This window comes from Pseudophryne corroboree, chromosome 5, assembly GCF_028390025.1.
Source record: "Pseudophryne corroboree isolate aPseCor3 chromosome 5, aPseCor3.hap2, whole genome shotgun sequence".
Taxonomy (NCBI): Eukaryota; Metazoa; Chordata; class Amphibia; order Anura; family Myobatrachidae; genus Pseudophryne; species Pseudophryne corroboree.
This window is the reverse complement of record NC_086448.1, coordinates 54,277,798-54,291,520: the sequence shown is the minus strand read 5'-3', so window position 1 is coordinate 54,291,520 and position 13,723 is coordinate 54,277,798. Positions and strand designations below refer to the sequence as shown.

The window sequence follows — 13,723 nt, the reverse complement described above, 5'->3', positions numbered from 1 at the left end:
GTTGGGAGGCCCCTAGAATCGTGGTGTAAACTGCTGCCCACAACTTAGGGCAACTGTCAGTCATATCACAGACTTTGCAGTCACTGGTAAGATGCAATTGTACATCTATCCCGATCCTTAGGAAGCGATCATCATGTGTTGTTTTTGTTGTTGTTTTTTTTACAATATTTTATAAGTGTTATAATGATAAAATGGAATTTTAGTGAATCCTTCATAGGAACGATGCCGTTTTAGGCATTAACTCCATCTCTCTTCCTTTCAGGCTGAGAAGGGAATAAATTTGTTTACGCCGGAAATTAATTAAATTCACAGCATGAACACCAGCTTGCAAAAATTACGTTTACACAACTCTTATCTTTCTTACCCAACACAATAGAATGCAAAAAATGAAATTGACAACTAGGCTCAATCTCTGCTGTGGCTTCCTCCAACGCTATGCAAATGACAATGATACTTTAATAACAAAACATGTTTTTCCATACTTACTGCACTTGGGAATAATAAATGTATATTGGTGAAATGGATTTTGAAATGGTAAAAACTGTTTTTAGATTTTTCACACAGGTAGACAGATCAGCATGAGGCAGACAGACTTCTTACACACACATGCAGTCTATTCGGCTCCCAGTGCGAGCATTAAAAAAATATCCCCCCAGACATTCAAAATTGTCCCCTCTCCAACCCTCATAGACTTATGAAAAATTATTTTGCTCCTGGTGAGGGGCATGGCCTCGCTAAAATGGCCTTGGTCTCGCAGGAAAAGATGACCTTAAACCTAAGTTTTTGACCCTGCAACAACAGACCTCAAAAAAAACAAAAACATTCCACCATATTAAGCCCCACACAGTGATACCCCCTGCACCATATTATGCCCCACACCGCAATGCCGTGATACTTTATGCCCTACAGTAAGGCTTCTAATTACTTTAAATTACCTGTTTGTTACCAGGGGTTTCATGCGCTGGGCGTCACGCTTGTTGCCAACGGTTTCATGTGCTGGGTCATGTCACGCTTGTTGCAGGGCGTCACGCTTGTTGCCAACGGTTTCATGTGCTGGGTCATGTCACGCTTGTTGCAGGGGTTTCACGCACTGGGTGTCATGCTCGTTGCCAAGGGTTTCATGCGCTGGGTGTCATGCTCATTGCCAGAGGTTTCACATGCTGGGTGTCATGCTCACTGCCAAGGGTTTCATGCGTTGGATGTCATGCCATTTCCAGAGGTTTCACGTGCTGGGTGTCATGCTCATTGCCAGGGGTTTCATGCTCTGGCATTTATGCCCGTTGCCAAGGAAAATGCTTGTTGCCAAGGGGAATGCTCGTTGCCAAGGGTATGTAAGTATACTGGCTGGCGGGCTCCCCCTCCTCCCTCTACCCTAATACTACTCTGCTTGGGGGGGCGGAGTTTCATGGAATGATGCGGTTGCATTGTGACGTCACGACGCAATAGCGTCATTCCGTGAAAATCCACCCCCCGGGCAGAGTAGCATGCTAGAAGGAGGAGGGGGAGCAGAAGGAGCCACAAAGCGCCACGGCGGGTGCCCCGTGCGATCGCACTGCTCACCTGCCGCAAGAAACGGCATTTCACAAATGCACACATTAATACGTAGGTAACTAAACATATAGGGGCTCATCTATGGGGAAAAAGACACATAAATAAGCAGTTATAATATTATGGTACCCCCCACCAATGAACATGTGACACCATGATGTCACTACAAGAAGCTGAAAATCTGTGTCCCAAGTTTATGTTGGTGTGTACCAGGCACCTTCCTTAGTTATGTCCCTTAGTTAGTAAATGTTAAAGTAATGACAAGAGAGCATATTGTCTTGACAGTTATTAATAAATGTGAAAGCTGCACATCAGTATAAAACATACTTAACTACTCTCCTGGAAACTGCGGAAGACGCACAATTTTTTGGGTAGTGCCCCACATCTCCAGAAGAAGCTGGCAGGAGAGCCAGATCATGCAGGAATCCAGAATGGAGGGAGAGGAGCTAAAATGACGCAAATATCATAATTTTAGCCTCGCCCCTTCCCCGAGGACCCGCGATTTGTGGGATTTGCCGCTATGGGAGTGTCAGTTTTGGTTATGATACAATGTACAGCCTTCCGGGATCCTGAGATTGCTCTGGGAAGTTCTGTTTTTCCTGGTGCTGGTGCCCCCGCCCTTCAGCATGACATTAAGTACTCAGGGGGTGTGGACGGCACAGGGCGCCATAAAGCCCCGTTACGGCGCTGTTCATACCAGCCAGTACATCCAACTTGAGCCCCAAACTGTATTATTGTATATACTGCATTTTGTGTTCAGTTATGATGAAAAAAGAACAATGATTCTATTTTGCCTTCCTGCAATTTTGACAAAACTTATGGCTACCTTTCATTCTTTCCAGCTAGGAATTAATTCCCTAAGAGATGTTTATTGTCATTTCCCTGGGATACTGTAGATACAGCGGAGGAATTCAATTACTGGTGAATGCATTCGCTCCACCGAATGAGTGCAGCAACATCCGCACTTTATAGCAGCCCAATCTCGCACAAAACTTCTTGCGCTGACAAAGGGTTGCAAGCAGTTTTGTGCGTATTTGGAATTCGGACTGGTGAGGGGTGCAAGATGCGGTGCCGTTGCCAGCGTTTAAATGATGCAGCAATGGCAATTTGCACCCTTTGCCTGTAATTGAATTCCTCCCAGAGATTCTCTATGGACACAATTGTATCCATTCAGGGGCATTTCAACAGAGGAGGGGGCCCGTGTGCACCTCCGGGTGGGCCCCCATCCTCTGTACGGCGCTGTAGACTCCGGAGTCTACTGCGCATGTGCAGGTCCCCGGAAACATGGCGCCCGCCATGATCCGGAGACGAATTTGGCTACCGCGCATGCACAGCGGCCATTTTGTCGGATTCTGGGAAGGTAAGTATTAAAATGGGTGCAGTGTGTGAGGTGTAGGCCCCCCCTGGACCCAGGGGCCCGTGTGCACCACACATATTGCGCACATTATAGAAACGCCATTGTATCCAATGCATGTAGATCAGTGGTTCTCAAACTCGGTCCTCAGGACCCCACACAGTGCATGTTTTGCAGGTAACCCAGCAGGTGCACAGGTGTATTAATTACTCACTGACACATTTTAAAAGGTCCACAGGTGGTGCTAATGACTTCCTTGTGATTCTGTAAGGAGACCTGCAAAACATGCACTGTGTGGGGTCCTGAGGACCGAGTTTGAGAACCTGTGATGTAGATGTATGAGAAATGTATCCTATCCTAGTACAATGAAGCTTAAGACCTCTGGGCACAATTTTTAGCCCATGCTCCGAAGAGGGGCACAGTCATCTATGGCTCATTCATACGCATCCCAGGTAGAATCTGGTTAGTTGCTATGGGCAACTTTGCCTGTTATCCACTTCTCCACTCTTTAGAAGGCTTTACACCATATCTTTCTCCTCTCTTGGAGAAGTCAAATGACCACTGTGGTATAGGGGCTTAGCTCTTCAAGTCTTTAGGCCCAGTCCCCTCCCTACAGAACTGCAATTCCAGTATTATTCTCCTTATTCTGCCCTTTTCATTAGGAAGTGCCCCGTATGTGGGAGATTAACCCACCCTTTTGGGAGTCCAGGGGACTACTTGAAAAATCAGGAGTCTCCCGCACATCCCAGGATAGTAAGTAAGTATGCTTTACATGACCCCCCAAAACAATTGTGAAAGTAAATCACAGTGGGGGTCATTCCGAGTTGATCGCTCGCTAGCAGTTTTTAGCAGCCGTGCAAACACACAGTCGCCGCCCACTGGGGAGTGTATTTTCGCTTTGTAGGAGTGTGAACGCCTGTGCAGCAGAGCGGCTGCAAACACATTTTGTGTAAAACAAGACTAGCCCTGTAGTTACTTATCCTGTGCGATGATTGCTGCGACGAGTGACACGGTAATGATGTCAGATACCCGCCCAGCAAACGCCTGCGTTTTTCCAAACACTCCCAGAAAACGGTGAGTTGACACCCAGAAACACCCTCTTCCTGTCAATCTCCTTGCGTTCGGCTGTGCGATTGGAATCGTCGCTAGAACCAGTGCAGAACCACAAATGCGCAGATTAGCCGTTTTTCTCCATGATCGCAACGCAGCGAACAACGGCAGCTAGCGATCAACTCGGAATGACCCCCAGTATTCTTGCTTGTGCTTTTTAATTAAGCCAAGCAGCATCCACATATCTGTACCTATTGGTTTCTATACCAACACATTCTTGCAAAAGTCTAAGATAAACCCAATGGCTGTGATATCAAGTATAATTGAATCCAGCCATACACATGTCTGCACTTATCTCTGAAAAAACATAGGATCATTTCAGTTCACGTGGGGGAACGACTGCATTATAGATCCCCTTCCTGTAGCATGTCAGTCACTTCTATGTATGTATGATGCGTCTTTTTCCCCCGAAGCAGCCCAGAGGAGTAAACACGCTGAGTGTAGCGTCACATGCTAAATTCCTTGACTCATCATTTCCTGCCTTATCCATGTGTGCTCATGTAGTAACTGAAACCTAAACTTTCCACGCACCAGCTGTTTCCTGAATAAACATCACAATATGGCCAAGACGAGAGAGCAACTCCGATACTCGCGTGAGATAACGCACAGTAAGAATGTGTTAAGGCACCGCCAACGTCTCCTTTGCTTACTTTCATCGGAATTCGAACACAGCTATAAAATAATACAATCTGGGACATAATGGAATTAATTTCTTCCTTAGTTTTTATTTTTATTTTCCATTTCTGTTACTATTATTATTCTTACTAATGTTTTTAGTAGTATTCCTGGCAGTTTAGGCGAGAGCAGGCTCTTGTTTTGCATGCGGACTCTCACTGGCACCAGGCAGTAGAATCTGGGGTTAGCGAATACTTTATTGTCTGCCAAAGATAGCACTGGCAATTAAAAGAGTTCAATGGGCACATATATTCACAAGGAAATATGGGGCTTATTCAGGTCCGTTAGCAAACCAAAAAAGTTACCAATTGGGCAATACCATGTGCAGTGCAGGTGGGGCAGATGTAACATGTGCAGAGAGAGTTAGATTTGGGTGTGGTGTGTTCAAACTGAAATCTAAATTGCAGTGTAAAAATGAGGCAGCCAGTATTTACCCTGCACAGAAACAATATAACCCACCCAAATCTAACTCTTCTGCTCCACCTGCAGTGCAGCATGGTTTTGCCCAATTGCTAACTTTTTGGTTTGCTAACACAAACCTGAATAACTCCCTGTATTCGCTAGGAAGTGTGAGCTTCACTGTTGGGTGTTCCACAGGTCACAGCCCTCTCAACTGCCCCCTGGTGTGACAAGCTGGTAACTACAGGATGACAACATGGAGAAGATTGGTCTGGTTGGTATATTAGCACTTTAGCAGGAAAGTGAAGTGCAGGAGAAATCAATGGACATGAGGAAAATCCAACAAACACGACGCAGGAAATACAGGAAACTATGGAAATGCTGAATCTAGGAGACCTATAGTAGCCTAATAATTAGGCACTGGAAAGTGCACCCAGGGCCTAATTCAGTCAAGATTGCAAATTCTGCTAATTATATACCTCCCAACTGTCCCGATTTTCCCGGGACAGTCCCGTTTTTTTGGGACTGTCCCACTGTCCCACCCGCGGGCCGCAGTGTCCCGCGGTGTGGAAGGGGAAGTTGGGAGGCTCCTGTCATCGCTGCTCTGCTTAGCAGAGCAGCGGTGAATAGACGCTGTGCGCATGCGCACAGCGTCTATTCAGTGAAGACAGGGAGAGGGGGCATGCCAGCGGCTCACAGAGCGCTGGTCATGCCCCCTTTAGTGATGAAAAACGAGGGCATGACTCGCGATCGCGGCAGTGCCGCAAGATCACGCCCCTTTTGGTTAGGCCATGCCCCCTTTTCGGGGGCGCGCGCTACGAGCGCGCAGGAGACCCTCTTTGAGCCCTCAGAATGTTGGGAGGTATGTAATTAGCAGAATTTGCAATCCTTCTGATCGTATGCTGGGGCCACCCATCGCAAGGCAAGGCCGCCCAGCATGCGACCCGCCGCCTCCCCCCTTGATGAAGCGGAAATTGCAATCAATTTCTGCTTCATCACAGAAATGAAGGTTGCCTCCTGCCGCCATGTTTCTGATCACGGCGGCTGCATGTGACGTCACACAAGCGCCCCTATCACGCCTTTGTCACACCCACTGTTTCCCCGTCACCATCCCCGTTTCACCGTCACCGCCCCCCGCAATGCTCTATCTCCGCCTTGGAGACAGAACGATGCTGCCTCCCCCCCTGCCTCACAAACAGGCAAAGGCGTTTGCCTGATTGACAGGCAAAGGCGTTTGCATTTTCGCAGAAAGTGCGGTCACTTGTGCAGGATGGGCACTGCGCATGCGCCCGCGGAGCGAACACAATAATTTCCGGTTGGATTGCATATTGCGATCCAACCTGAATTAGCCCCCAAGTGCGGATTAAATAGCCTTGCCTGATTTTGAATAGTCTGGGCTATGAACAGGGGCAGAACTCCCAGAGGCAATGGAGACACCTGCCTCCGGGCCCCAAGCCCTGAAGGGGCACCTGCATCTACAGCAGCACCTGTGTGGTTCACAGCGGAATTCAATTGTGAATTTTTTTCTGGGAGTGGTGCGGCGAACGCAGGCGTGTCCAGGCGTATGGAAGGCTGATGTCTGACGTCAATTCCAGGACCTGCAACGCTGGATTCATCGCACAGGGTAAGTAACTCTTACCCTGATCTTGTTCTACACAAAACTTTTTTTGCATAGCAGGTTGAAGCTTTGCCTAGGATGCAGAGAGACCTTGCATCGGGCCTGGGTGCACAAGCGATCGCAGCCTTGCTATGCAGAAATACACTCCCCCATAGGCGGCGTCTAGTTGATCGCACGGGCTGCAAAAAGTTGCTACAGTACGTGCGATCAACTTGGAATGACCCCTTCAGTTGCCAGATCTCCTGCACGGATAACTTAGTGTGCACTTTACGTTAAGTGTTTATATATATCCTATGGCTTAAATATTCCTTCAAGGGCTATAATATTATTTGTTCACGAACAGCAACTCTGTAGTAAAAAAAAATAGTTAATAAATAATTAGTGAGTGAATAGATAAAAGGAATGATTAATTATGAAAGGGTCTACTGTTCCTGGCTGATGCAAGTCCCCCTTGCATTCTCCCCTGCCTCGCAGTCATCTGCGGAATCACTGCTGTGTTCTGAGCTAAACGAGCTTCTCTTTTGTGAACTTAACACCAGCGATCCGTCTGCTTCTCCTGAGACCTCTCTGGCTAAGTAGTTTTAAAATGTGCAGAATATGCAGAGTGTGCAGTAATGTAAGCATCTAAATATTGTAGCTCTGCCTCTCATGTCTGCTGACAATTATGGCTGTAAGTAGGAGTAATGATTGCTGCATCAATCTGTTGCTCCAGACTGCTCTGTTTAGTCGTTTAAAATTGAATAAAATCTTGAGATTGCTGCAAGGCCTCGGTAACGGATAGGAAGTGGAAGCAAATGACTTAAGGTGGGTACACACTGATAGGGTATCCGGACTCCAGGTCGACAACAAAAAGGTCGACACACCTTAGGTCAACGCCAATTGGTCGACACACCTTAGGTCGACATGGACAAAAGGTCGACATGGACAAAAGGTCGACAGGAACAAGGTCGACATGGAAAAAGGTCGACATGATTTTTTTATGTTTTGTTTTTTTTTCCGAACCTTTTCATACTTTACGATCCACGTGGACTACGATTGGAACGGTAATCTGTGCCGAGCGAAGCGGAGCGAAGGCACCATGCCCGAAGCATGGCGAGCGAAGCGAGCCATGCGAGGGGACACGTTGCACTAATTGGGGTTCCCAGTCACTCTACGAAGAAAACAACACCAAAAAAACATAAAAAACTCATGTCGACCTTTTTCCTTTTTGTTGTCGACCCTGAGTCCCAGACCCCACTGATAGGTATTTCTGCAGATCAATTGATCTGCAGATATATCTATGGATGGATCGGGCAGTGTGCATGCACACTGCCTGATCCGTCGGGGACTGATGTCATGAACTGGGCGGCCCTGTACACACGGCCGCCCAGTTCAGCTGTCAATCACCGCCGGCCGCCGCAGCATGTGTACACAGCAATGCGCCAATATATCGGTACACATATTGGCCGTCGGCTGTGCTGCGGGGCTGTGCTGCGGAGTTCACAGACATATCGCCCATACACACTGGCCGAAGGACCCGCGATATATCGGCCAGTGTGCACCCACCTTTAGGCACACCAAGGCTAAAATGTGCTGGTCAGGTATTGAAAGTAACCAACAGTTTCTGCCTCATGCTGTCAATTGCTTAGCAGACCATAGGCAAAAGGGGAGGATTGGGGGGGGGGGGGGGGGGTTTTCCAGTTGTTGGGAAACCCGGCCACCTCTTGGCAAGTGGCTCAAATTTAGACAACAGCAATGGTATATAGGGGCCAATTCAACACGAATCATAGAAGTACGGGAACCCTTATTTGGCGATTTCCGCACTTCTGTGCATGCACACATGCCGCTGCGCACATGCGCGAGAACTTAAACTGCAATCGATGTCTAAGTCTCAGCTGAGTTTTGGGGGCGTGGTCCAGGCAATGGGGGGTGTCCAGATCATTTGCGGGGCGGTCCGCGGTGACAGCGTAATGTCACAAATATGGCTGCCTTTGCAGCTGTTTAGCGATGCGCTCTCATTTCAGCGGGAGGACCCGGCATGCCATGCGGGGCAGCCTTGTCCTGTGCTGGGCAGCCCCCCACATGCTAGAGAAATGAGTTGTAGTTTTGCAATTTCTCGCAAACTACAACTCATACTGAATTATGCCCATAATACGATTACTAGAGCTGCCGCCACATCATGCAGTTTAAGAGACAGAGCAGAGCTGCTGCACATGCCCAGAGATAGCAGCTTCTTCTACCAAATTTTCTGTGTGTGTGGATCTTAGTTCTTAATCAGTGCACTGAACCAGAGAGTAGCTACCAGGAAGAAGAGACAGGAGCCTTACCACGAGGTGGGAGAATGTGTGCTTAGAAAGTGCAGTACTGGTCCTATTATGTTTGTACATTTATTTATTATAGTATGTTTAACCTTTTCCTGACCACTTATCGTATTTATATTATTTAAATATGTTTGATACAACCTATACTATAGATCATCTATACTGTATTCCATGTTCCGTAGAGTGGGATATTGCAGATTGCATTTCAAACCCCCCTCTAGAAATCCAGCGTATGTCACTGCAGACCACTAGAGATGAGCAAAGTTGTGGCAAAGGTTGCATGCATCAAGTGTCACAGCGGAATCGACTATTTCACCCAGGTGCGGGTGCAATCTTGAAGGTTGTTTTTTTTTAACCATTTCACTGAATGCCAATTATGTGTATGGCACTGCTGATGGTATTATGTGTATATATGGCACTGCTGAGGGCATTATGTGTATATATGGCACTGCTGAAGGCATTATGTGTATATATGGCACTGCTGAGGGCATTATGTGTATATACGGAACTGCTGAGGACATTATGTGTATATATGGCACTGCTGAGGACATTATGTGTATATATGGCACTGCTGAGGACATTATGTGTATATATGGCACTGCTGAGGGCATTATGTGTATATACGGAACTGCTGGGGCCACATGCGCAGGGCTTCTATTCACTGGAGATGGAGGGACAGGGGGCATGCCAGCAGCTCAGAGAGGGCGCTGGGCATGCCTCCTCAGTGATGAAAAGGGGGGGAGGGGGAGGCATGGCTTATGTTCGCAGAATCCCCACTAAGCCACACCCTTTTTCGGGCTTGAGTGCGGCTAGGCCACGCAAGGAGTCCCGCATTCCAGCCTTCCGATGTTGGGAGGTATGCATTGGGATGAAAGAAGGGGCCCTAATACATGACTTCCAGAATGGTAGGGGGTGTTGAATATGTAGTGGAGGGGTGGATATTGGAGTGGGCTTAATATTCATCATCTTCCTGTGGGAGGGCAGCTTGCTTGACTGCAGATATCTCTAGTTGATGAAAATACTTAGCTTTCAATGGGATAAAAAAAACTAGAGAGTCCCACCTTCAGAAGGTACTGCGGACTTGGGGATCAGAATTCAGGAGCAATCCACCAACAAAAATATAAAACCGCATACCAGGCGTGTGAAGCTGGAGCAGGGACCAGCTGCTAGAAGGCTGATATCTCTGGTTCTGGGCATAGTAGAGACAAGCTGCCAGTGTCAACCAAAAGGGAAGAGTCCCAGCTTTTGGAGTATACCCTCAGAAAAACTCTAAAGGTGCATACACAAGGTGCAATGTATACCTCCCAACTTTTGAAACTGAGAATGCGAGACAAGCTGCGCCGGAGGCGCAACCACATCCGGAAAAGGGACGGGGCTTTGTGAAATGGGTGGGGCCTCAGGAGAAGGGGCGGAGCTTCATGCTATGATCCCCGGGTTTTGCTGTTTTGGGGGCGTGCCCAGCACTCCCTGAGCAGCTGGGCAGCCCCTTCCTCTCCTCCATGCACTGTTCAGATGCCGTGCGCACAGAGCCGGCCCTAAGTATAGGCAAACTAGGCAATTGCCTAGGGCATCTGGTATGTCTAGGGGCATCAGCAGCTTCTGCTGATTAAAATGATATGCGGCATGCCTATATTCTGTGTGTAGCATTTCATATGCAGATACAGCCACAGTCTCACACAGTATATAGGCATGCCATATATCATTTTAATCAGCAGAAGCTGCTTGTGCATCCTGGCCACATAGCAATGCAAATAAGATGCATTTTCATAAAAAAATAGGCACCCGACGTTAGCAGAGCTGCCAGTTGACTCACGCTGGGAACTACATGTGTCATTATGTGTATAAGGGCATTAATAATGTGTAACATATGTGTAAGGGGCACTATGTGTGTCATTATGTGTATAAGGGCACTAATAATGTGCGGCATATGTGTAAGGCCAAATGTGCACACTGTTCTTATTTAAATTACAGGGGGTAGGAAAAAAAAAAAAAGGACTGCTATGGGTGAGGGGTGATGGTGCTGGGAAAGTGGTGCAGGGTCAGAGGCGGAACTAGCGGTGGTGCTAGGGGGCACCAGCCAAAATCTTGCCTAGGGCATCATATTGGTTAGGGCCGGCTCTGCGTGCGCATGCGCACGGCATTTATTCAGTGATCACCGGCTGCTTTGCATAGCAGCGGTGATCATTGGTTATCCCAACTGTTTCCCCCCACCTGCGGGACACTGCAACTCGCGGGACAGACAGTGTTCGAATAGCGGGACTGTCCCGCTGAAATCGGGACATTTGGGAGGTATGCAATGTATTCTTGCAATTTTGACTATATGGTCAAAATCGCAAGAAAAGTTAGCACATATCACACCATGGGGGTCATTCTGACTTGATCGCATGCACAGCGATCAGGTCAGAAGTGCGCATGCGCCGGCGTTGCCTAGCGATCACCTCTGGCTGATTGACAGGCAGAGGCGGTCGCTGGGTGGGAGGGGGCGGCACGGTGGCATTTGGCCGCCATTTTGTGGGTGCGGTGCGGCCAATGCAGGTGTGGCCGGACCGCGTGGACCGCAGAGGCTGCGTGACGTTACACGCAGCCGCTGCGACCCGGGCAGCGATGTGTACCTCCCAGCTAGCACGCAAAAGCTGCACTGGCCGGGAGCTACTCCTGAAGTGCAAAAGCATCACCGCTGTGCGATGCTTTTGTACTTCTGTCACCACCACCGTGTGTATAGACAATATCAGAGGTTCTGGGCTCTGGGTGAGTTTAAGGGAAATCGCATAGTCAAAATCGAGCATAGTCAATATGGGATCAGTATGAGATCGCGGCGGTTGGGTTCCCGGTGGCCGGTGAGCGCAGCGTGTCCCCTCATGGGCTCACTGCACTCGCCACCCTTCGGGCTGGGCTGTGTCCTTTGGTCATCATAGGGTTCCATTCTCCCTCGGGTGGTGGCCTTGACCACCACCTGAGTGGGGAATCCCGACCGCCGGTATTTCAGCTGGTGTCGGTATCCCGACAGCTGGGATCCCGACCGGCGGTCAATTGACTGCCTCCCGTCAATATCTCACCGTGTGTATGAACCTTAAGTCAAACAGAACCCAAGATACAGTATCCAGCTATGAAGAGCAATGAACAGGTTCTGATGGAAACCACTGCTCTGAAGTCGGCTATTTCCGGTTCCCCAGGGCCGATTTTCAAAAATCTGGTACCGCTGGAACAAGGGGACCCTCAGCTATCAGCCCTTACACCCCTGGGGCCCTTGTATCCCAATTGCTACCAAAAATTTGTTTTTTTTACCTTTAATGAATCTGCCATTAGTGGAGAAAAACTACAACGATAAAGACAGTAGTGACATTTGTTCCAACAGTAACAATATATATTTTTTTTCCCCCCCCAAAAGTAGATGGCAACGTATTTCTCATTACTCATTATCATGGACCCCCCACTCATTATATGCCATATATATATATATATATATATATATATATGTGTGTGTATAGTGCCCCAGTAACGTTGCTGTTGGTATTTATGATTGGACGCCGCTAGAAGAACACGCTACAATATTACCCTAAGCTGTGTTATTCCCAGAGTGCTGAAATGGATTAATGAATCATTTTTTCATGCCTGGATTTCTGTGTAATTCATAGGCTGTAAACAATCATTATTTTAAGTAAGAGGTCACCTACCGAGTCCATAATGAGTCTCTAGAAGAAAAACTCGAGAGCCGAGAAGCTGACGATCGCATCTCTCAGCTGTCACCGCCAGCAAATTACCTGCAGCAGAAAAGCAAGAAAAGCTTATTGCACAATAGCTCCAAATGACGGCAATTTGCTCGCTCTCATGTAATTCGCTGTAAGCAACCTACAAACACAAAACATGACTCACGATATTTAACAGGGGGTCACGTTGCAGTAAGCGCAAAGACTGTGGGAGTCTGTATTAAGCCATGGAGAGAGATAAAGTGGACGGAGTCTCCGGAGATAAAGTACTCACCAACCAGCTCCTAACTGTCATTTTTCAAACACAGCCTGTAACATGGCAGTTAGGAGCTGATTGGATGGTACTGTACGTCCATATACTTTATCTTTCTCCAAGGTTTAGTGCATAGAAACTTGTTTGTCATTACTTCAAGCAGTTTTGGAGTCCACCGTCTACATCAGGGGCGGGGAACCTTTTTTCTACCAAGGGCTATTTGGATATTTATAAAATCCTTCGGGGGCCATACAAAAATTATCAACTTAAAATTAGCCTGCTCCAAGTAGTTATGCCCCCCCCCCCGTAGATATGCCCCAGTAGATATACCCCCAGTCAGTTGTTACGCCCCCAGTCAGTTGTTATGCCCCATTAGATATGTCCCCTAGTAACGCCGCTTACACACACACATTAAAAGAAAAAAAAAACCCCACAATACTCACCAGCCCCACTCCTGCTTCCGAATCGCTGCCCTCCATCTGGCTGCCCGCTCCTCAGAACTATGGGAGAGACGTCATGACGTCTCTCCCATAGCGCCGCACAGCTGCTGCTGAGGAGAAGGAGTTGGGCGACCACTGGGTAACATAATATCAGTGGTCACCCGGCATCTCCCTCGTTTAAGTGAGCCTTGCCGGGCCGGATAAAGTGGCTTTGCGGGCCTTATACGGCCCGCGGGCCTGAGGATCCCCACCCCTGGTCAACATGGTGATAACATGAGGGTATACAGAACAGTGGGGGCTCGGTGGGTTCAGTATGTTG

The 13,723-nt window shown here is 48.0% G+C and overlaps 1 protein-coding gene across 2 annotated transcripts in view; it reads right to left on the bottom strand.

Annotated features, from left to right (window-relative positions):
• ASAP1 (ArfGAP with SH3 domain, ankyrin repeat and PH domain 1) overlaps positions 1 to 13,723 on the bottom strand; it is a 413,329-nt gene that overhangs the window by 330,279 nt on the left and 69,327 nt on the right. For both annotated transcript variants that reach the window (XM_063921277.1, XM_063921278.1), the window contains exon 2: positions 12,679 to 12,765. In XM_063921277.1, coding sequence (XP_063777347.1) covers positions 12,679 to 12,737 — 59 coding nt within the window. In that variant the 5' untranslated portion in view covers positions 12,738 to 12,765. The remainder of the gene's footprint in view (positions 1 to 12,678; positions 12,766 to 13,723) is intronic.